A 25685-nucleotide genomic window follows, 5' to 3' on the forward strand; every position below is an offset into this window, starting at 1 on the left:
TGTAATGTTGTTATATAGATGTACTTATGCATTTTAGAAATATTTGGGGGAATTAGATCAGCTTTGTCAAGGAGCTGGAAGTGCATCATAATTTTTTCTACTTAGAAGAAAAGATAGAAGTGCAAATGTGTCAGCAGCTGCACCAGGACCTTATTAATATCCTGTGCCTCCTATGCATAGGATGCATCCTTATTAGGACCTTATCAGCATCCTATGCATCCTAGCATGCACTAGCACCTCTTATTAGCATAAGAGGTAAGAAAAATGTTTACATTTATGTTTTTTGTCATTCCTTGTCTATGTTCCAAGAGTGATTATAAGTAAATTCCTTAAAATGGAAAGGGTCTATGCCTCCCTAAGTGAGGGGAGTGGTGGGAGAAGAACTTAGGGTGAAAAGGTAGTGTCATGTTGGGTTGTTCTGAGGAACTAATGGTGTGATTTCCTGTGAAGGTACTAGGTAAATACAAGTTACAATAAAATGCTAGTCATTGTTTGAAATACTTTGTGGAAGAATCTCAGCGCACTTGACACAATATTTTCTACTTAATTTTGACAATTTCCAATTAATAGTAGAAAATTTCAGATGAAGGAAAAGTAAATTGACTTACTTTAAGTTAGAATTGTTTGTGATTAAACCATTGTCAGCGAGTTTTGAGAGTCCCTGTGTGATACATACTGAGTGCTCACCAAGTTAAACTGGCAGAGTACACACAGCACATGGGCCACATCCATTCTACCACCTGTTTTTGTAAATAAAGTTTTATTGGAACACAGCCACACTCATTCATTCATGCATTATCTGTGGCTTCTTTTTTTACTCCAGCAGATGAGTTGGTAGTTGCAACCTAATCCTTATGGCTCACAAACCTACAGTATTTACTGTCTGGTCCTTTGTAGAAAATATTTACCTAGACCTCAGTTAGAGAATGAAGATGTTGTAATACACTGAATATTTTATCATACTCTGAACTCATCCTGAAACAGAGTAAATTATAAGATCATTATCAAACATACAAATTCAGTGTGTTTCAGATACAAGTTGAATGGCATATAAAAATTTTAACATGAAACAGGTTTGCATAGCACTAAGTTCAAGAGTACCTAATTTATAAGGCTCTGTTATAATACTGATTTCTCAATAATGATGTTTTATGGCTTAGAAGCTGATGAAATAGTGAGGAAAATCTTAGAATGGGGCTTTTTTTTGCATATGCACAATGTCTATAATTAATCTAAGTTATTGATTATATGCAAACATAAACTGAAGGATGTAAAAATTTCAGTGATTCAATAGACTTCTATTTCTTTTGGGCTGTCTAAAGCACTTTTGGGAAATACCTCTCTTCTACTCCCTCTGATTTGGGACAGTTAATCATACAGCGTCAACTCACTAAAGATAAGGGTGAATATGTAGTCCAAACAAGGGCCCGTCAAAGTTCTCAGGAATTGATATGGATGTTGGTGTAGGCCCAATTGCCTCTTTTCTGTGAAATCACCAGTTGTAAGGACTGGGGCTTCCTATGAGTATTTTTGACTGAGATTGAAGCTAACCAAATAGCCACAGAGTAGAGAGATGAAAAAGCATCTTAATACTATCATGTAAATCTCTGAATTCAACCATGTTCAAAGTAATCTTGACTTTTTAGTATACTTACTCACTAAAGTCCCTTATTTTAATTAGTCTAGTTTGACTTGGGTTTCTGTCTTTTGCAATTAAAGATATCTAATTAGTTTAGACACAACTGTTGGAGCCTTCCCTGATGGCTCATTGGGTAAAGAATACATCTGTGATGCAGGAGACACAGAAGACAGGTTCAGTTTCTGGTTTGGGAGGATCCTTGGGAGGAGGAAATGGCAACTCACTCTAGTCTTGTTGCCTGAAAGCACACATACACTAGAACTTAAGGCAAATTTTCTCATTGTGCTCTCTGTGTTATTGCTTATATGTATTGCTTGGCGAAATATATCGAGACCAAGACTTTTTATCTTTCCTTGCCAGTGATAGGCACAATCCTCACATCAGAGCAAAAGAGAATAGCTTGATGACATGAAAAGTTTTGACAGTGTCTTATATGTTGTAACAGACCCCAAAATACAAATTAGACAGACACAAACTACAAATTTAGACAATTTAGAATGTACTCATGAAAATGGTTTTTAATAACTTGGCTCAGAACTGGAAACATGCCCAGAGATTCAAATGACATTAATAACAAGCAAATAACTAGGGTTTCCTGGTACCTACAGTGTAGCATGATCTTGTCATAGACAGAATGCAAAGTGCGAGAGCTGGATTTGAAGTTGTATTAATTCTATCATATGGATGATTATTCTAAATATCAGCTTCAGTAAATATAATGTTATCAATAAGTATATAAAGGTATTCTTAATTTTAAGCCTTGTTAAAGTTTCCAAAGAAGTACCTTCATATATCCCCTGAGATAAAGGAGCTTATAATTTAGTTTTGGAAAAGTGTTTATATGCAATAGCCAAGTGAAGAAGGCCAGGTGGAAAGTTGTCTGTCCATACAATGTAATTTTAACCGCATTTAAGAAAATTCCTGTTCTGTACAGTATGCTCATAAACCCAGACAAACTTAGCCTTAATAACTTTATTTCTATGGAGCTGAGGCTTTATATTCCAAATGACTTTGGAGATGGCATGTGTTGACTCACCTGCTCATTGAGATGTAAGAGATTTATGAGCAGTTCTTCCCTTAATAAAATTTCAAAGGGCCAAGAGTGAAACAGGAATGATGCTGAAAACAGTTAGCTTAAATCACATTTTTATTCAAGGAAGGTCCAATAACTAACAATAATACAAGGCCAAATGCCAATCAGATTGAAACCAGGACTCTAAGAGCCATTTGTTTTAAAAAAGAGACCCCCAAAATCTAATATGCAGTGGTAATTAAGGAAAATTTGATGAAAAAAAGTAAATAAAAAAGTAAATAAAATTGCAACATTGCCAATTAAAAGGGAAAGAAAAAGCCAGTGATTATAATTTCTTCACCCCAAATCTAGTCTATTGCCAAAAAGACCAGTCAAATTTCTCTGAAAAGTAACTAGAAGTCATAGAAGAATAACTCGAGGGTCTCAGGCTCATTGGAGGAAGTACAGAACAGGATTTTTGTTGAAGACTGTCTCCCCAGTGAGGCAGTAGCAGAGACTTCGTGGGTTCCATAGGGCACCCTGGCCCAACAAGGTCAAGCCTACAGCCCCACTGTGTTTTCTGACCTCACACTTCCAGACCTACAAAGTCAAGGTCTGGTCCTTTTGATCTCTTTTGAAATTCTATGGGAAGCAAATCTGTGACACAAATTATTACTACTTGTCTTATTTGGAGTATATGGGAAAATCAAGATGCCCAAAATCACATGGTGAAAACTAATAACAGAAACAACTATCATTATAAATCTCTCCTGGGTTCCTAAAAGAAAGTGCTCTTTAAATAGACCACACTAAAACCTGCTTTTGTTTTTGTCTCCGAAGAACTTCACCTCAATTCCCTTTTTTGCTTCTTCTTGTTGCCATCATATGGAGAGAGCTGTGTGTGTGCCATGTTAAAAATTTAATGGCATATTCAGGGCTTCTTTGATAGCTCAGTTGGAAAGAATCCACCTGCAATGCAGGAGACCCTGGTTCGATTCCTGGGTCGGGAAGATCCACTGGAGAAGGGATAGGCTATCCACTCCAGTATTCTTGGGCTTCCCTGGCGGCTCAGCTGGTAAAGAATCTGCCTGAAATGCAGGAGGCCTGGGTTTGATCCCTGGGTTGGGAAGATCTGCTGGAGAAGGGAAAGGCTACCCACTCCAGTATTCTGGCCTGGAGAATTCCATGGACTGTATAATCTGTGGGGCTGCAAAGAGTTGGACACGACTGAGTGACTTTCATTCACTCATTCACTCACTCACTCACTCTAATGATTTCACGAGAGAAAGAGAAATTCCCATACATGAATGGATAGATATTTTGTCTTCTTTCTTGTGAAATGTCTGGTGTGTGAGTGAGTGAGTGAAGGTCACTCAGTCATGTGCAACTCTGCAACCCCATGGCCTACACATTCCATGGGATTCTCCAGGCCAGAATACTGGAGTGGGTAGCCTTTTCCTTCTCCAGCAGATCTTCCCAACCCAGGGATCAAACCCAGGTCTCCCGCATTGCAGGTGGATTCTTCACCAGCTGAGCCACAAGGGAAGCCCAAGAATACTGGAGTGGGTAGCCTATCCCTTCTCCAGGGGATCTTCCTGACCCAGGAATCGAACCAGGGTCTGCTGCATTGCAGGTGGATTCTTTACCAACTGAGCTATTAGGGAAGCAACTGGTGTGTAGTAGATGCTAAAACATAAACATAATGTATTCACATGTTCTCATGACTTGACGTACAGATGTATTTCTATAGAAATAGAATGCTGATAGCAGTATTAAAGCCTCAAATAAGCATAGTTAGGGAATAAGGAATAATTTCTATTCAGTGTTGTGAAAATCATTCAGAGTGGAGAACTGAGGAGTAAAACAGAAATAAAATAAGCATCAGACAAGTGTGAAACTCTTTTTTATATAAATGTACATGTCTATTTTGGGCTTCCCTGGTGGCTCAGTGGTTAAGAATCCGCCTGCAATGCAGGAGATGCAGGTTCGATCCAGGGCACAGGCAACCTACTCCAATATTCTTGCCTGGAGAATCCCATGGAGAGAGAAGCCTGGCAGGCTACAGTCCATAGAGTCACAAAGAGTTGGACGTGACCGAAGCGACTTAGCAAGCATGCATGCATGATCACTAAGACAACTTCCATCTGCAGGTTTCTGTTTTCCTGGCTTCTCAACTTCTCTTTCATCATTAAGAATTTTACAATCATTGTTTGAAATTTACTGTAAGAATATCAGAGTCCTATGACTCCTTTTTCAGTCACTCATGCTGACTTGCCATTCTGACATATTTTTTTAATGTTTCTTTTCTTTAATTCCTGCCAGATTTTATATTTTTGTCTCTGTGGTACTCTAGAGAATTCCTTGAGCTATTGCAATTCCTTCCTTTTCCGAGACTGCAAAGACCAGGTACCTGTACGAAAAGCAACATCACTTTACAACTGAAATTAATTGAATCAAAGAGTAATGCAGAACAGCCTCCTCAATGAAACAAGAAATAGCCAAGGGATTCCCTGTGATCTGTCCTCATTTCATTTAAAATATGCTATCTTACATTCACAAAGATGTGTTTATAGATAAAAGAGATAATTTGTTAAATTGACTCAACATGGCTAAGAACAAAACTGTTGGAACCATTTTTTCCCCTTAAATAATAAGTCAAAATAAACTAGCTAAAAACATACACGCTTTTATTTGCGTGAATGCTAAGTGGCTTCACTTGTGTCCGACTCTTTGCAACCTGATGGACTGTAGCCTGCCAGGCTTCTCTGTCCAGTGGATTTTTTTTTTAAGGCAAGAATACTGAAGTGGGTCACTGTGGCCTACTCCAGGGGATCTTCCCATCCCAGGGATTGACCCCGTGTCTCTTATGTCTCCTGCATTGGCAAATTCTTTACCACTAGCATCACCTGGGAAGCCCCACCCAGGGATGGCACCCTGGTCTCCCGCGTTGCAGGCACATTCTTAACCATCTGATGAGACACCAAGGAAGCCCAGGCTTTTGTTTCCTCACTTTCATGGCCACTGGCACATTTCTGAAATGTAGCTAACAGGCTCTTCTGTTTGGTAGATGTGTGTTAACTAACGTTTCTTTCTTTCTTTTTTTAATTTTGATGTGGGTCTCTTTTTTAACAACTTTTTCTCTAGGAGCTTTGTTTTTCTCTTTTATTTATTCATTTTATTTTTTGGTTGCAGTGGGTCTTCATTGGTGCAGAGGCGTTCCTCTAGATGTAGAGAGTGTGGGCTGCTCTCTAGTCATATGCAGCCTTCTCCCTGGGGTGGCTTCTCCTGTTGTGGAGCATGGGCTCTGGAGCATGCGGGCTTCAGTAGTTCTAGCATGTGAGCTCGGCAGATGCAGCTCTGAGGCTGTAGGTCACAGTCTCAGCAGTTGTGGTACCCAGGCTTAGGTGCTGTCTGCAGCTTGTGGGATCGTCCTGGATCAGGGATCGAACCTGTGTCTCCTGCACTGGCAGGCAGATTCTTTACCACTAAGCCACCAGGGAAGCCCAATTTGGTTATTAATCAGTATCTAATGAGCAAGTATTGGATGTATGGAATTTGAAAGTAATTCTAAGTAGACTTTTTTCTTTTTAATACTTAAATTACTCAAAGTATTAATAAGAGGATTTTAAACAGGAAGTTTCAAGGCTGTCCATAGGAGTTACTCCATACTCTTTTTTGATAAAAATGAAAGAAATTATAGTTGAACAAATTTGATAATCTTTCTAAAGTGAGCAGAGTTCTGCTGTTTTGGATTTCTAAAATTCAGTTACCATACCAAATGATTTCAAAAGGATTTTCTTAGATACATGCTGCAAAAGAACATCTGAAATACAGCTATTTGCAGATAATGTCACAACCCCAAGAAGTTCTTTAGGAGTGAAATAGATATGACAGGTAAGAGATGGTGGGTGATGGGAGTGATGGGTGTGTAGTAGGTAAAAACAACACTCTTTCTCCTGTAGTGTATTTATTCTCTGTGCCAATGTTGTGATTGCATAAGAATTAAGGTACAACCATTATTATGACCTTAAAATGCAGATTTGAACAAGATTTCTTCTCAGGATCTGCTTGTGTCTTGGGGAGAGAAATGGGAAGGGAAGATCCATTGCAGTAAGTCACCATGGATCACTTCATAATGATTTAAGCTAATTGATCTTATTCAGTGTCTCCCAAGCCTGGCTTCAAAACTGGACCACTTGAAAAGCTTTTTATTTTTTTTTCATTTATTTTTATTAGTTGGAGGCTAATTACTTTACAATATTGTAGTGGTTTTTGCCATACATTGACATGAATCAGCCATGATGCAGATTCCTTGGCCTCACTGCAGACTCTGGACACTGCAAGATAGAATCACATTCAGAGGAGATTGGAAATGGGGACACTCACACTCCTCCTCACACTCAATCTAGAGGTTGGAAAACTGGGGACGATAGGCTTTATTAAAATATCTTTCTGCTTTTATTGGGATTCAGAAGGTTAAAAGACCAATCTTTGGAAAAGATATTTAATATTTGGCTGTATTTTTATAGTAATTATTTCCTTTTTGGTTCTACTAAGTTTTGAGCAAATTTTGTTTGGGTTTGTTTTTAGTTTATTTTTTATAGTGACAACCTTTCAGCTTTGCTGAGGGGAACAAGGAAAAGGATTTAGGCTCTTGATTTTAAATATAAATCGTATTTCTAGAGGATTAAACTCAGGTGATGTTTAATATTTTTTAGGATGAAAGTAAGATAATTTCATATGCATATTAATTGCCTGGTAATGTGCTAAGCAGTTTGTAAGTGTAAATCAACAGAAGTGTCCTGTAGCCTTTTATAGGCGAGAAAGTTGAGAATCAGCAAGGCTAAGTAATTTACCAAAGACCATACAACATCAAAGGATGAATCTAAATTTAGGTTGGCTTTATAGCTCACAGAAGCTCTTAATAACAGGTTGTATTACTTCAGAATGAAAAGCACTCCACGGAGATCTGACAGAACAGAAATATTGGGGATTCTTTCCAGATTTCATATGTGGTCAAGTTATAACAGGATTTTTCATCTTACAAAGAGAAAAACCAGTATGCTTTCTGTGATTATAAACCTGCAGAACCGATTCTTATAACTTTATAATTTTAAAAATAATATATGTTACATAATACAAAAATAGTATTTTAAATTGATTGATTGGAATATGTCATGTTTATGCAAACAATCAAAAAACCCTTATATTTTATTTTACTTATAAAATGTGCTTTTTAGAATTGTATTGCCATAATTCATTTTATTCTTGGAGGGATATGCCTTTCTAAATCTTTCATTAGAATATTTACCATCCTCTATCACAGATTATTTGGTGCATGCTGCATGTGGTGTTCTGTTTCACAGTGATTGTTTTGGGTGAATATCTAAGCTATTTGTTAATTTTATATTACTCTTGAGGAAACAAATGAAAAGCTTACTCCCTTACACATCTGGTGCCATTTCAGAATTAGATGATAAATGAATATATTAAAACCTTCAAATCCATTCTCTGCCATAACAGATTGCATTTGAAAGACATTTTGAAATATTGGAGAGAATATTTCCATAAAATGTTGGCAAAAAGAAGAATTGTCTACATTTTGCATCAAATTTAGGGAATATTCTAAGGAAGTCAAGAAATTTTCCAAATCAGACACTAATATCCCTGTCAAGTTTCCTACATAGTAAAGATTTTTTTTTTTAAGTTTAACTTGAAATGATGCTTTCATTTCAGTAACTTTATTTAGGAAGTTTCCTGTTACTATTTCGAAGTGACATTGATTTCCCAGTAATGCACATATGATTATAATTTTATGAGATATGACTTGCCATATGTTCTACATTTCTGAATCAGTTTTATCAGTTTCACTACTATAAGCTAACTATGAGGGTTTCAACTCTTCTCATCCTTGGTGACATATGATGTCATCTGTCATTTTCAGGTTAGCCCTTTGGATGAAGCTGTGCAAGTATAAAATTGTGGTTTTCAAAACTTATGGTTACCATGGGGAAAGGGTGTGAGGAAGGGATAGTTAGGGAGTGTGGGATGGACATATACACACTGCTATATTTAAAATGGATAACCGACAAAAACATATTGTATAGCACAGGGAACTCTGCTCAGTATTCTATAGTAATCTATATGGGAAAAGAATTTGAAAAAGAATCGATCCATGCATATGTATAACTGAACCACTTGGCTGTACACCTAAAACCAACACAAGTTTGTTAATAAGCTATATTATAATAAACAATAAAAAGTGAGAAAGTATAAATAAAATTATGGTTTTGGTTTGTAATGCACTAAGTCAAATACCTTATCATATATGTACTGACCATTTGTAGATTAGTTTTTGTGATATACATATTCAAGTCTTTTGTGTGGTTTTTTACCTTAAAAATTATTTTGTGAAGATTCTTTATATATTCTGGACATAAATCCTTTGTCCAACATAAGTCTTCAAAAACTCTTCTCCAATCTATGTCCCACCATTATGCTCTCAACAATGTGCTTAGTCACTCAGTCATGTCTAACTCTTTCCAACTCCACGGACTATAGCCTCCCCAGACTCCTCTGTCCCTGGGATTTTCCAGGCAAGAATACAGGAGTGGCTTGCCATTTCCTCCTCCAGGAACAAAGAGCTTCCTCAACAATATCTTTGGATAAATAGCCATTTTAAATTTTAATGTAATGCAGTTTGTCCCACTTTCTCTTTATGATTGATGCTTTTGTGTACTTTAAAAAAAACCTTTTACCTATCCCGAGATTATGAACACTTCTTCATATGTTTTCTTTTAAAAGTATTATAGTTTCACTTTTCACATTTAGGTCTACAATTCATGTCATAATTTTGTGTGTAGTATAAAGAATGGGTCTAGATAGATAGATAGGGATATCCAATTGATTCAGCATTGTTTTTGGAAAGATCATTCTGTTTCCACTGCAGTGACAGGTCAACTTAACCCTTCTATTGCAGAATTGTGAATCCTTTTCTGTATTGGTGTTTTTGTTTATCTGTGCACCAGTCCAACACCATCTTAAATATTAGAGCATTATAATAGGTCATGTCTGATTTTTCTGCTGTTTGATAATTTGCCGTGGGTATTCTTGGTCTTTTGACTTTCCATATAAATTTTAGAATCAGCTGTTGATTTTCAAAAAATATATTAGCTGGAAATTTGATTGGGATTACATTGCACCTAAAATCTAATTTAAGGAGATCAGACATTTAAAAAATATTGAGTCATCTAATCTATGAAGATTATGTATCCCTTCATAATCAGTTTTTGTACTTTTCAATATAGTTATTATACACATTTTCCATTAGATTTATTTCCAGGTGGTTGATATTTTGTTTTAACATTATAAAGGTAATTTAAAAAAACATTACTTTTTTCTGGATCAGACTTGCTATGTTCACTTATTTCTAATAACTGTAGATTCCATTGGATTTTCTGCACACATGTTATCTGAAAATAATGGAAACTTACTTTTTCATTTCCAGTGTCAGTCTTTTATTTTCTTTTCCTTGTCTTATTGCACTGGATGCAAATTCTAGTCTGATTTTGAACAGAAGTGATGACAGAGAACATCACCATGTCTTTCCTATTTCAGAGGGAAGCTGTCACCATTCACTGTGGTGTTTGCTGTATGTTCTTTTGCAGGTATTCTTTTTTTTCAGATTGAGGGTATTCCTTCTTATTCCTCATTTTCTAAGACTCCCATTGGAGGGTTCACTGTGTTCTCCATACTCTTCCTTTCTTTTCAGCAAATCTTTGTCTTTTAAGCACCCTGTCTTAGAAAAATAAATTTCTGCTCTTCAGAGGTATTTTACCTTCTTCACTTCTCATTGCTTCCACAGCTCTCCAAATGTCTGTATAACCATGACACTTTGAATTTATCTCACTTTACCTAGTTATTGCAGGAGGATCATTAGCCTGCTGTAACCTAATTCATCCTGCTCAGAAGTTTTGTATTCTTAATGTTTTAATATTTCAAATTTTAGTATTTTAAAACTTCAGTCACTTCATTTCAGTTCAATTGCTCAGTTATGTATGACTTTTTGTGACCCCATGGACTGCAGCACGCCAGGCTTCCCTGTCCATCACCAACTCCCAGAGCTTGCTCAAACTCATGTCCATCGAGTCGTTGATGCCATCCAACCATCTAATCCTCTGTTGTCTCCTTCTCCTCCTGCCTTCAATCACTTCATGTAATCATTATCTATTTTAAGTTCCTTCTGGGTAAAATTTTATTTCTTTACTTTGCAAAGTAGGGTTTGCTCTTCTGTTGGGGAATTTTAAGGCAAATACTTTTGTAACACTTTTTGCTTCCTTTAAAAGAATCTTTTATTATGTGAGTTGTGTTTTCTTGTTGAATACCTAGGGTAAATACAGAATACTAGCTTTCAACCTTTTTCTTCTGCTTTTACATACATGAGGGATGACATTCATTTGTATATTACATTCCATCAACATACCTAGAACATAATATAATTCTCATGCCAGAAGTGTTAGTCTGGTTTTGTGCTTTAATTTTTTATTTCTTATTTCTCTCACATTGACTGAATCATTTACTTGAAAGAATCTGCATATGGTGAACCTGTTATTCTTATTTCTAATATTTCTCTGAATTATCATTTTTGTCAGTACAAATTGTATTTTGATAGAAAGATGAGCTTCAGACATATCTGGAGCTATATCTTAACTCCAAACTCCACTCCAAGCACTTGAGATATCAAATGGGTCTGAATCAAAGTTTTTCTTTTGTCATAGAAAGGAAAACTCTGAAATATATTTATGTCAGATGGAGGGTCATTACACTCCCAGATAGAAATGGCTTATAGGATCGTCTGCTGCAGGGACCTTCTTATTTAATAGAATCAAGGTGAACAAACTGGAAAGAATGATTTGTCCATCAAGTACACTTATGACAAAATAAATGAAAATTTTATGCTAAATAAGTACTGCTGCTGCTGAGTCGCGTCAGTCGTGTCAGTCGCACAGACTCTGTGCGACCCCATAGACGGCGGCCCACCAGGCTCCCCGGTTCCTGGGATTCTCCAGGCAAGAACACTGGAGTGGGTTGCCATTTCCTTCTCCAATGCATGAAAGTCAAAAGTGAAAGTGAAGACACTCACTCGTGTCTGACTCTTAGCGACCCCATGGACGGAGAAGCCTACCAGGCTCCTCCGTCCATGGGATTGTCCAGGCAGGAGTACTGGAGTGGGGTGCCATTGCCTTCTCCGTAAGTAAGTGCATGCTGTGTTAAAATGATCTTACTGATATCTAAAACTCTAGAATATTCCTTAGGGTTTAGACTATTTCTGTAAAAGTTACTGAAAATGTTAAATGTCAGAACTCAATTTTTCCATAAGATTAATTATTTAAAAACAAGACTATGCTTGATAAAAAGAAACTGATTTGACTTGAAATTAGGCACATCTGAACATGATATTTTCCTGATTAGTTTTTAATTTATTTTTTTACTGAAGTATAGTTGATTTACAATGCTGTGCCAATCTCTGCTATACAAAAAAGTGACTTAGTTATAAAAATATAAACATTCTTTTTAATTAATTTTTAAAACAATAATATCTACTATATATCTAGCAGGATAAGGATAATGTCAGTTTCCTTGAAATCTATATTCTCATCTGTGCCAGGCACAGATTTCCTGCACTTTGACAATGAAGTTTTTCTTGTTTATTTTTCTCTTATTTTTGTTAGACCATAATAATATCAGATCATGTACACATTCCTCTTCTAGAATATTTATAAAATATTTATTGAAGCCCTCCCATGTGCTGTGTTACATCCTATGAAAATCATATTCCAAGTGTAATGGTTGACCTCTGAGTTCAAGTAAGTTACAATTTTTTTAAACCTTGTGTACTTATATAAAGTGAAAAATAGACAGGCAATCTGATATAGGACATTATTTCTCAAAATATTGTCTTGGAATATATACATCAGGTTATCGGGATTGCTTGCCAAAGTTGTTGATTCTGAAGTCCTTTACAGACAAAATTAACCAGAATATCTGTGAGTTAGGATGGGGCATATGCTCTTTATACAATTTTCCTTTATTTTGCTGTACATGTAAAACTTAAGGATTAGTGGTAAGGCAGTAGAAGCTTGGAACCAAATTATCATTAAATTAAATAATGTCATTATTAATTAAATGTATGATCGTCAGAAAGATTTTTTAGCCTCTCTTTAGCTCATTTTCTTATATTTAAATAGGGATAATATTTGTAGGTGGGAAAATCTGATATAATGTATACATGCTGACCAGTATCAAGCATGTCAAATCGTGATTGCTCAGTAATACTATCATTAACATGCTTTAAAAAATAGCCAGAAATTATGTTGGAAAGTAAAAAACGGCTCACAAAAGATTTCCACTGACATTTAGAATAGGTTATTTTTCAGGAAACATGTTCCCACAAAACACCTTTAAAGGCTGTTAAATGTTTTTAAAAAATCAGCAAAGGCGTTAGAAATCTACCAAAACAGTTAAGACTTGAGGGAGGAAGGTTTTAGAAAGAAGGGAACAGAGATGAGATGAGTGTTACAAGTAGTATTTCCAAAGGGATATTTACCAGTTCTGAATGAGGGAACTGGGATATTCATCCACCAACTTTTGTTTGCTGGGATTGGGAGGTAGGGGGTTAACTCCAGACTACCACATGCACGGGCAAGGGTAGCTTTGGGGAAAGCCCAGTCTTCCCAGGTGGCGCAGTGGTAAGGAGTCCCCGTGCCAGTGCTGGAGGAGCAAGAGATGCAGGTCCAACCTCTGGGCTGGGAAGGTGCCCTGGAGTAGGAAGTGGCAGCCCACTTCACTATTCTTGCCTGGGAAATTCTGTGGACAGAGGAGCCTGGTGGACTACAGTCCATAAGGTGGCGAAGAGTCAAACACGACTGAGCACGCGTATCAACATCATCTGGGACAAAGAGATGCAGATACCAGTTATTGACAGAATAGAATCTGCTGAATGAAGCTTTACTCCAAAAAAGCTGGAGTGAGATGAAAAATACTGTTGAAGGTCGACGCTTTAATATTCTGTGTTATTCATGTCCTATATTAAAGTGATTCTGTCCTTTCATAATTTCTCTAAAGCAGTAGTTATTGACACTTTATGAAACAGGGAAGCTAGAGAAACTAGCTGCCGTTTTTGAACTCACAGCTGATATTCATCACCTCCCTCCTCAGTCGTTCCTGGATTCCCCTCAACCTCAGCTAGTTCCCTAGCCTGGTGGAGACCCAGACCTCCATCACTTTTTTTTTATGCCTCCTTTTTTTATTATGCCCTTTTCAAGCTCTGGTTGCTCTAAATGCCCATTTCTGGCAGTTACTGAACATGGAAGCAAAACAGGCACCCCAGGGAATTCCTTGCGTTTCACACATCTCCCTCCATTCAGACGTATCTGTAGCATTTCTATTTCCTCATGATAATCAGAGTCAGTCAGAGTGGATGGTATAGAAACTCCTGTGTTTGAGGCTTTGAAGAGTATTGTGTGACCAAGTCACAATTCACAGGCTGTTGGATTCTCTGGTGAAAGAATCTTTCCTCACCTCAGCCCCGACTCCCATCAAAGGAAAAGGACCTCAGGTGAAACAGAGCCTGAACTTAAATGTTGTTGTTGTTTAGTTGCTAAGTCGTGTCCGACTCTGCGACCCCATGGACTGTAACCTGCCAGACTCCTCTGCCCATGGAATTCTCTAGGTGGCTTGCCATTTCCTTCTCCAGGGGATCTTCCCAACCCAGGGATCGAACCCACATCTCCTGCTTGGCAGGCAGATTTATTTTACCACTGAGCCAACTGGGAATGGATAGAAAACAAAAACTTCTGCAGTTGATCGCTTGGAAAGAAGGTGAAATTACGTCCATCCTTTGGGTCCCAGGACTCAGTTTTCTGCCTCCATGAGCACTGTAAACGTGCCCTGATCCTGCAAGTTATGCCTACGCTAGTGATTTCACTGCCCCTGTAAGAGTCCATGCCAAGTCCATCAGTCCAGCAGGGTATGAAAGGGTGGTGCAGGGTATGAAAGGTCTACTGATCTGGTATGAAGCACTTTTATGCAGTATTGTGCTATAACTAATTAGACATCCCATGAGTCTTTGGACTTTGCTAGCTAAGGCTCTGTGGGTAGAAAAAGTAAACCCATAACTGGAATATTACCAGTCCTAATAAGGACAAGTTTCTGCATCCTCTGGGGAAGAAAGAATCAGATTATTCAACTTGCTATCGAGGAGATGGGTGGATTCATCAAGGGATGGTGCCATACAGAGGATTTAGTGTCAGTTTTTACTGCCATTGGACATTCAGGAGCAAGAATGGATACCCAGGCTTAGTGAGATAGAGCACATACTACTAGGTGTATGAATTGCCTCCATCGTGTCGCTGTGGTTACTACTTTCACGCGCTTGTTGTCAAAGACCTGGGGTGACCGAGCAGGGAGGCTGGCTAATCGCCACCAAATGTCAAATTAGCTGTTTGATTCCTCTTCTGCAGTGGGGGGACATTGATATGAAATCAAAGAAGCACGCACTATCCCTCCATTTCCTGCTAGCTATTAGTTGAGAGAAGAATTCTCTATAGAAAGTGGCAGTGCTTGAGAACTTGAGAAACGAAGTGATATATAACTTTGAGAGTGCAGGACATTGTCAAAGGAAGACAGAGGTAGGAAGACTGAAGAAATGTAATAAAGCCTGGAAAAAGCCCTGAAGAGATTTCATAAACAACTAGGTTCTCATCCCAGTACTTTCACAGTGAGCACACGAATGGACTAACCATAATGCCAAGGATGGAGACAACGGTAGGTATTCTATCTCACTGATCAGCCAGAGAAGGAGAGAAGACCTCATTTTAGAGGGCTTTTGTGACAGGGAGGGCAAAAAATTACAAAAAAAAAAAAAAAAAAAAAGACATAACACTTTCACCTCTCTGACAACTTAGCCCGAAGCTGGGCATAAATATGAGAAAACTACAGTGTTCTTATTTCATGCTCATCATCCTAACATCATGAAACCATTTAAATAACATGAAGGGCACTGCACTTTCTTGCGTTAAATCAACACCTAAATCACTTGGTCCGTTGTTGTGAAATGTTCGTTCAAATGTATTTCCACATGTATTTATTTCAGTGGCAACAAGGAAAATTGTGCAAGTTTTGGAGTCAGACAAAGCAAGTTTAGACTTTATCTCTTAATTTGACAAGGTTATTTAAATTGTCCAAGCTACTTAATGCACAGCCAGTCACATAACAGGGTCTTATTATGCACTAATGGATATTATTATCAGTATTATTAATCATAGCCCTAAAGAAATTTAATAAACATTTTAACAGCAATTCCAGAATTGCCACCATATCCTCTAGGGAAAATCCTTCAACCTTTGTAAGATGAATTTTATGATTTTTTGTTTGTAAAGAAGTAGATTAAATGTCACTATTTACATGTTTTGTATTGATATTTCCAAAGGAAACATATTTGGCCTAAAGGTTCCAAGAAAACAAGACCTTTACATTACTTATTTTATAGTTTTTCACTTCTTTGGTCAAATCACCTGCATATCAGTTGTTGCTACTTCCTCAAGGATGGTTTATTTATCAGACCAACTAGATGGAGCTCAATATGACTTTTCAAATTAAGAAGTAAAGTTAATGTTCTTTCCAGGGAAAAACCTACATCAGTATTTCAGTCATTCACCCAGGTCATGTAAAGTTGCAGTTTAAATTCCCAGCACACTATGGCTTAGACATTTTATGACACCAGGCATTTAGGAGAACTGACTTATTAACCAAAAGATGGTATTGAACCTCTTGTCGTTCTCACCAGGTGAATACATTGAATACACCAGGTGAATTCACCAGGTGAATACATTGAATACACCAGGTGAATTCACCAGCTGAATGTATTTTGACTTGTAAAATTCACCTCTCTATACATTTTTAGGGTATGAGAAATTATTACTTAAAAAATAAAACAAGTTTCCTAGCTATATCATAATAGCTCCACCACTCTGTCAAGAAGAAAAATTGCTTTAGCTTGACCATATTTATATGAACAGTTTCTGCTAAATGCAAATAAAAGCAACAGTTGTACTTTATATATGTCATTGTACTATAATGCTTTTAAGATCATGAAATCATGATATGTACTCAAGTCATAAAATTTTAGTTAAATGTCTTTGCCTGGGATTCACTTGCAGAGACTACAGTGCTCTTAAGCAGGTTGGAACAGAGATAGATTTATTACTGGATATTGAAAGGCTTACAGAAATCTTTAGAGTTGCTGAAAACTAGGATAAATCAATACTTCAGGCCGACTCTCCCACCATGGACAATAGATGAGAAGACCAGCTGGAAAAATTCTCTCATTGCTGCCATTCAGGGTCAGCCTTGAGGAGCTCTGTGATGTAGTGGCTATCAGCCTTTTGCTGGTGCCAGAATGTCACGAAGAAAGAACACTTTCTTTCCTCTACTAACTATTAAACAGTCAACAACTTTTATTTCCCCTCCAAAGGTATCGGGCCAAAGGGAGCTTCTTTAAGACCATAGGTATAGTTAAAGCTAAGGCAACAAAGCAGTGGGAACAGGGACCTTGAGGGCCATGTTCAGGCAAGTTATTCATTCTTTCTGATCTGCTAGGGCCCATCCCATATTCACCATCTGTTGAACAATGACATGCTCCATGCACATGGTTCAACAAATCAAATGATACTCCACTCATGATGGACAGTTTGAGGGTCATAATCCCTTCATATTCTTGGGTTCAATATTCAGTCTAAGCTAGTGCACTGTTAGACCACTCTGTGTTTTTCAAGGCTATATATTCAATCTAAGGTGGAGGTTCTCATGTCAACAAATTTGGTCTAGTCATAATAATCTGGTTTAACATTCCAAGAATCCACTCTCAGACATTTCCCCCACATATTTACATATATTAAATTGAGAAAAACACTACTTTCTGTGTGTAAGCTATTACCAGATTAAACATTCCTTGTACTGTTTTGTCTGGGCTCTAATGAGAACCTGATTTTATTATGGGCCAAAAGACAGTAAAAATATTTAGGGTGAGTCCTGTAGAGATTTAGCATTCCTTTATGAGACAGCTTTCCTAGGTCAAGTCACTGAATGTTATTTATGCAGTTTGAGTCATCCTTTAGTTGGGGTGGTGAGGAGTCTGCTTCCTTTTTCAAAGTTCTGCTGCTGCTGCTGCTGAGTCGCTTCAGTCATGTCTGACTCTGTGCGACCCCATAGATGGCAGCCCACCAGGCTCCCCCGTCCCTGGGATTCTCCAGGCAAGAACACTGGAGTGGGTTGCCATTTCCTTCTCCAATGCATGGAAGTGGAAAGTGAAAGTGAAGTCGCTCAGTCGTGTCCAACTCTTCGCAACCCCATGGACTGCAGCCTACCAGGCTCCTCTGTCCATGGGATTTTCCAGTCTCAAAGTTCAGGGGGACTTAAAAGTCTGAGGTTGTCAGCCTCATCTTTCACACCAACTTTTTCCAGTCCATGACTTAGGGTTCCAATCTATTGTAACCAATGCTTTACCTTAGTATGAGGACTCAGAATTGTTTACCATTAATTCTTGAGCCACCATTGGCTCAGATGGTAAATCATCTGCCTGCAGTTCAGGAGAGCTGAGTTCAATTCATGGGTCGAGAAGATTCCCCTGGAGAAGAGAATGGCAACCCATTCCAGTATTCTTGCCTGGAGAATTTCATGAACAGAGGAGCCTGGCAGGCTACAGTCCATGGTGTTGCAAAGAGTCAACAACTTTTACAATAAATTCCTATGCTTAATCCTCAGCCATAAGTTCACTGGATTCAGGAAAGTTTCATTGAAATAATATGTCAATAAAACTCCCTTAGAGTTTCTCTGTAAACACATCCCCATCCTCTGCTAAGCTTTGAGTAGAGGGTTTAGTTCAGGCTTTCCATTTTTCCTTTCCTTTTTGAACTATCTCTAGACTAGGAAGAAGCAGCCAATCTCATCCTTCAGTCTTTTTAAACATTATTGTCAAAATCATTCATAGTTCCAAAGCTAATTGATTTTCCAATAACTTGTTCTTTACTATACTCCATCAGTGGTGATGACTATATGAGTGGTCAGTATATTTTTATATTACATATTGCCAGTGTCCCATGTCTCCTTGATGACATTATGACATATTTGTTCACCTAATATACAAGCAACTCCATCCCTACACTATCGTTGAGGTCTGTTTCCTGAGAATACTCTTATTACCAATTTATTTATCCATCAAGGCCATAGCAGAAAACAGATGGAACACTGAGAGAAAATTAGAGGAAGGGAATATTTGCAATTATGTCGGAAAAATTAAAGGAACAAGCAAGGATGGTGAAACAAATAAGATGTGAAGGGACAATGCGTAAGAGCTTTAACCAGGGACTAGTGAGAGCTGTAGCTGTGGGAAGAGGCTGCTTGTTGGTGGCTAGGACCTAAATTAGAGGTATTTGTGTATTACCAGTGCCAGGGTAAGTGGGGAAGGAGCTGGGGGAAACAAATATCTCAATCTCTCTTCCTTTCCTCCCTCCAGTATCCTTCTGGTAAGATCATTTGGAAGCCAGTTGCGTGGTGATGCCTTCCATAAAAGACAGCATCTCAGAACTCAGAGCTGAGTATGGATGGATAAAGAGTCGAGCAGATAAAACAAACTAAGATGTTCAGAACAGATTTTTGTTGGTTGGCCACTGCCAGCCATCTCTTAGGGTCAAATCATCCTGATTATCACTCAAGCTCTGTGACTGTGCTGTGACTGTGCCACCGTATTCGTGATGTTAAATGATTGCTCCCTGGTCTCAGTTAACTCAGAATCTCATCATTCCCATTTATATCAGAATTTATTTAATGGCAGCCTTCCCAACTTTTTGTGTTTGTGTGCGCAATCAATGTTCATTTATTGATTTTTTTAAATCAGCAAAGATTTCTTTTACACACTACCAATCTTTAGAATTCCAAAAGAAATTGCCTATTTTGCAATAACTTGTTATATCATAATTCGAGAGACAACGAAAATAAAATTTCCCACTTTTTTATGATCACCCTTCAGAGAAGAATCTCTCCAGAACTTTCCAAACATTTATTTCTCAACATATTAATTAAGGAAAATTTTCCTGGGCTCCCAGGGTGCATAGTTAAGAAAGAGTAAGTAAGCAATCCAGTCCATCCCCAAATTTGTGTCTTCCTAAGTTTTTCCATTTTAATCTTCTGTATTTAGAAAGAATTTCTGTCGTAGGAACTTTATTTAGTATACACAGTCACTGAGGTATTAGGTAATCAACTGAGCAAATCATCTGTCCTATTTGAGATGATTTGTTGAATCCAAGATCTCAGGTTAATAAATTTGGCTGAAATTAAAAATTATCTTCCATCATGTTCCCAAGTATGAGTCCACATAATGGAAGAGGACCCTGTAAAGATTTCACCTCATGTAGTTATTAAATAGGACTTTCCTGGTGGCTCAGATGGTAAAGAATCCACCTGCAATGCAATAGATCTAGGTTTAATCCCTAGGTCGGGAAGATTCCCTGGAGAGGGGAATGGCTACCCACTCCAGTATTCTTGCCTGGAGAATTCCAAGTATAAGTGGATACAGAACTCATCATGACCCATCCATAACCTCATTGCTTACAGATTAAAGTTAGAGTCAGGTTTTATTCTGTTACTTAGGACATAGAGTTCAGATGGCTATTTTCAAGAAAAAAGCTTTTAAGCACTCGTTGCTAATGCTCAGCTTGTCTCCATAAAATTTTAGATTTATACTTTAAAACCACAAAGGTTATTGGATTCCCTGCAGCATTACTACACCATCTTTGAAGGAGAACAAAGCCCCGGTTGAGTCCTCCACAAAAAGAAAATCAATTAACAGCAGAAACAACAAATTGCTAATATTTCAAGAAATACTTAGAAAGCAATTGTTTTGCTTACATTGGGTTCCGTTAAAGCTTTTTCTGGGATTTTCTTCCCACTGAGTTAGTGATGAATCTTACCACTTCTCTTGGAAATCATGCAGAACAGTAAAGGGAAAATGACATACAGCAGACTGACCGTTAAGTAAATACATGCTTCCTTTCCATTGTTTACAGTTGATTCTGGCATCCGGCTCCCCATGCTGAACCGTCTGGAGAGCCCTCAGCTTGACTTTTAGGTGGAACCCTGTGAATAGTTCTCACCTAAAATATGTGAACAGAAGTGAATGTATGTCAGTTCTGGGCCTAGGTGGTTAAGAAGTGCGTGTGTCTCCTTTAATCTTCCCTTACTCTATCTCCCAACTGAATGTGGAGAACTCTGAGTTGGAGCCTAGTGGAAAAGCAATACAGATGAAGTGTGGATTCCTAAACCACTCAGTGGAGTGGAGATAAGATGCCAGTTCACCAACCACTCTCCCACGGGAACTTTGCATTAGCAAGAAACAAGGTTTACTTACATTAGATCCTTTGTTAGAACAGCTAAGTGAAAGTGAAGTTGCTCAGTCGTGTCCGACTCTTTGCGACCCCGTGGACTGTAGCCCACCAAGCTCCTCCGTCCGTGGAATTCTCCAGGCAAGAATACTGGAGTGGGTTGCCATTACCTTCTAGTAAGGCAATACAAATCTCACATGTAAACTGCACTGAATGGGGCAGAAACTGGGGAACATGAAAGAGGCACAGACAATTTTAGGACAGCATAGAGATGTATTATTGTTGTTTGGTCACTAAAGTGTGTCTGACTCTTTTTCGGCTCCATAGATAGTAGCCTGTCAGGCTCCTCTGTCCATGGATTTCTCCAGGCAAGAATACTGGAGTGGGTTGCCATTTCCTTGTCCAGGGGATCTTCCTGACCCAGGAATTGAACCTGTGTCTCCTGCATTGGCAGGCAGGTTCTTTACCACTCAGCCGCCAGGGAAGCCTAATAGAGGTGGCAGATGTCAGCAAATACCAGCATACCTTGACAGCTAAATGTGGGTATACCTCATTGGAAGATGATTTATATGAAGAAACCTGTAAAAAGGGCAAGGGGCAGAAACCCTGCAGAAACAAGGTAGGATGTAAGGACCAGAGCAAAGGCAGCCAGAGTCATAGTCATATGACTTGGAAGAGCCATATTTTAGAGTCTGAACTAAAACAACAGATAAAGGATTTTTTGACCCTTGAACCTTTGAAAAGAGCCACCCTCATTTTCTAGAGAACTCTTGCTTCTAGTTCAGAAGAATCCATCTAATTTAAATATGAATAATGGAAAAGAATTTTGGTCATCCTGTATCGAAAGACACCATAAGAAAGAGGATAAAAATCAGTGTTACATTCTGGCAGGTGATAAAATATGGCCAGAAATGTTGTGAACACTAAACTATATCTTATTAAAATTATTGAAATGTCATTGTAAAGAAGATATTCCTTGAATATCCAGATAAATATTCAGAATCTGTTGCAAGCAAAATACAGTGTTTCATGTTAGATGATATCTCTTTACAATAAAATTCTTAATTAGAAAAAAGATATTCAAGATACATTAGGGGAAAAATGTGAACCAAGGATATTTTACACACTCAAACTGTCTAGTAAAAAGGCTATTGGTTATTGTGAATATTTAGAATATTGGAGAATATTGTATTCATGAGCTCTTGCTGAAGTATTTACTAGAGCACAATTTTCTTTTTTTTTTTTTTTTTGATCATAGCCAAATGTATGATTTATTTTTGGAGAGGTATAATTAAAAGTGAGGTTTTTCCAATGAAGGGGAGAAATAACAATATGAGATCATACCCTGGTTACATGTTAATTATCACATTCTGTACAATGTGGATGTGCTCAACGTGTATTTAATGATAATATGAGTATTTGAAATTTAAAAATTATAAACCACCTGCCAATATTGTAAATCCATAATGTTGAAATAAATACCTACAAGGGAGTAAATTTTAAAAACGGAAGCCTTTGACAATGCTTGTGGATCATCCCAAATGTTACAGACAAGCAGAAGATCAAATTAATTGACACTACTGCTAGTTTCCACTTAATTTCTTCATAATATGGCTGTCTGGTGTAGCATTAGTAAAGATACTTCCTACAACCACATGGGTACCCCAGAGACTGTGACGAATCACTTTACAGCAGCCAAGATCATCAACAGAGAATCCTAAATGTCGATAGCGTTCATCTGTTTCAAAAAGAGTGTTGTTTGTATATGGTCCAAAAAATGCCAAACCAGATGATGGGTCAATAAAGTCAGCCCAATAGCCTTCAGCTCGAAGGGCATAGCAAATTTCCTTAGCACCGCTGATGAACTTTTCTAAGAGCACTTCTCTTTCATTTTCTACCTCCTCACTCCAAACAGTCATATCATTCTTAGTTTTCTGTGTTACAGTCAGAATCATTAGTTTGTTGGTGGCTACTTCTGGAAACAGTGATTCAAAATCTCTTCGCAGCAACTCTGGACATGTTTGGATTGCACACTCTACTTTGGCACTTTCAAAGTAAGTTTCTGCACTGTTAATTTCTTGTTCAACAGGTGTATCATTACCCTGAAATTCATTCACGTATTGTGCCATACCAAACTCATGTCTTTCACTCGATAAAGGTTCTGCTAGAACATCAGGTAAAGTTTTATGAATCTGGCTTTTCTTCTGTGATGCGGTCCCATTGAGGTGACAGTCAAAACCTATGTTCCCAGGAAGCTGGAATCTCTGATCCTGAGGTCCAAATGGTCCCATGGTTTCATCAGGCCAAACTGTTCGAGAGCAGATATCTGGAGGTGCAGTGGCCACATGAGACTCATCAGAACCTGAAGATCCTGCGGTTGAAAAGGCTCTGGGATTGACAATCCTTTTAACTAAAGAGCAAAATCCTGGGAGATAGGAAACCAGTCTGGCTCTGTTACAGAGTACATTGGCCATTTCTGGTGGAAAGGGCAGACGAAAATTATCTTCCCTTTTGTAAAGTTATTCCAGTCACCGCCGCCACATCCGCCTCCAGCGGTCCCAGGCCCGTACTCTTCCCGTCTTCTAGAGCACAATTTTCATCCATTCAAGGAGTTATAGGAAAAACTCCTTAAAGGAGTAATGAATGAATAATGAATACCTGAAGAGTAGAATATTGACTAAAAAGTTGATGTAAATGTAGCAGAGTGGTTTATTAAATCTGACAGCATAGAAATGACAGGTAACAGAAACGGCATGATGAGTGGAGAAAAGGTAGAATGTTGAAAGTCAAGGCATGTTGTTTAAAGCTGAAAACTAAGAAGTAAGAGCGTAAGCACATTAGGATAACAAGGTAGACACAAAGAAAGATAATGCTGTTGAGTAAGGCTGAATGGTAGAGGAATGAAGCAAGAGAAGTTATATACCACTTTCATGAAGAGAGAGGTTTTCTACTCCCTAAGAAGATAGAAGTATAAACCCTTTACATATACAGATATAAACTAATTATCAGAAAAATAACAATAAAAAAGGGAAAGAGTCCACACAGTGAAAAAGTGGATGAAACATTAGATAAAATGCAGAACAGGAACCAAACTTACTGTTGAACCAATCAAGGATATTGGGCTTAATCTAATTAGACAAAGAATCCAATCCTACCTTGTATGAAAGAGATGTATCTTAACTGATTTAGAAATGTTGAAAAATTTAAAAATTTTATTTTTCAAATAAAAATAAGTAAAGTAAACCAGAAATAAGGAGATGAAAAAATAGCAGATACCTTTCAACTTGCCACAGGATAATGGAGGCTGTCTAAAATTTAGTGTTTCCATAGATTCTCTTGCAAAACACACAAGAAACAATAAAATAAATATCATCCACTTACCATATCTAGAGCATAACTGGGGACATAGATGACCAAAAATGCAGTATTCATGGAAGTGGGCAATAAATAGCCAAGATTAGGAGCATTCTTTCTAGAAGCCACCCCAGAGCTGAAGATTGTAGCAGCTCTACAGAGAAGAAAAAGTGCTTGGGACCTGCACTGGCAGAAAACAGATTATATCAACTGTCACTTCTCTAGTAACATGGGCTCACACAGAGTTAGACATGACTGAGCAACTTCCACTTTACCTTTACCCTTACAGGACTCTTATCCCCAAGAAAATGTAACACATGAAGAGATTCCTGTGATCGCGCTGGCTTCCTGCTGGAGACATGATATAAAGGGAAGGAAACCCGCAGAAATCATTGATGACATGCTGATTTGAGAAAACAGAGGTCATCTGACTTTCAGAAACTCGCCCAAAGACACACCACAAAAACAGTGGTAGATGCAACCCTAGTCAATATTCAGTCTTGGGCACTTCGACTTCAGAGTCTATGCTTTTCACTGCTACTCTATCCTGCATACATTACATTTTAGTGCGTAGGATCCGGTGCTCTCAATTAGAGTCTAGAAATCAAACTTTAGCTGAGTTTTCTCTTGGAATCTGAGTCAGATGGCAAATTTGAGACAAGAGAAAAATAATAGGTCGCTTTTGAAAATTACGATAATTATGAACTTCCTCACGGTCATAGACATATTGCTGTCATTAGAAAAAGCCAAGTTTTGTACTACTGAACTGGAATACGCCCTATAGCTGCATTGAGAGCATAAGTAAAGAGCTTTCATTGAAAGATGGCTCTGTGTCTCATAAATTATTTAAGAAAGCTTCTACAACCTGAGAATAACATGGTGATCAATCAAGTTTATAGCACAATATGCTGACAGACCATATAGAGTAGGCTAATATTCTTCAAATAGTTTAGTTGAGAAGTAACTGTGCAGCTGTAGCAGGTATTCATTCACTCTTTCTTTCTCAGAAAAAATTCTAAGATCAAAAGCTGGACAGGGTTCTGATACTGAAGCTGACAAAATCTACAGCAAAATTAAATGAAAGCCTAAAATAATAAGCAAGTGAAACTTCAGTGAAAATAGTGGGGTGAGGACCCTCAAAAATCCTCTCATTTGCGAAAGCAGTAAGAACAGTTAGAAAACTTGTTAGAAACAACTTTATAAGAACTCCAAGATTTAAACAGAGGCTCATGTAATAGCAATC

General features: G+C 37.9%; 2 protein-coding genes and 1 pseudogene across 2 annotated transcripts in view; 2 read left to right on the plus strand and 1 right to left on the minus strand.

Moving 5' to 3' along the window:
- GNGT1 (G protein subunit gamma transducin 1) overlaps positions 1-25685 on the plus strand; it is a 177092-nt gene that overhangs the window by 16019 nt on the left and 135388 nt on the right. The gene's annotated exons all lie outside the window — the stretch shown is intronic.
- LOC133072742 (histone-lysine N-methyltransferase SETMAR-like) overlaps positions 1-25685 on the plus strand; it is a 163361-nt pseudogene that overhangs the window by 15995 nt on the left and 121681 nt on the right.
- LOC133072740 (methylmalonic aciduria and homocystinuria type D homolog, mitochondrial-like) lies at positions 22509-23660 on the minus strand. Its single transcript, XM_061166293.1, has one exon. It carries the CDS (start codon positions 23560-23562, stop codon positions 22672-22674), a length of 891 nt encoding a protein of 296 aa, XP_061022276.1. The 5' UTR covers positions 23563-23660; the 3' UTR covers positions 22509-22671.

The sequence above is a fragment of the Dama dama genome, chromosome 18 (genome assembly GCF_033118175.1).
Source record: "Dama dama isolate Ldn47 chromosome 18, ASM3311817v1, whole genome shotgun sequence".
NCBI classification, from domain to species: Eukaryota; Metazoa; Chordata; class Mammalia; order Artiodactyla; family Cervidae; genus Dama; species Dama dama.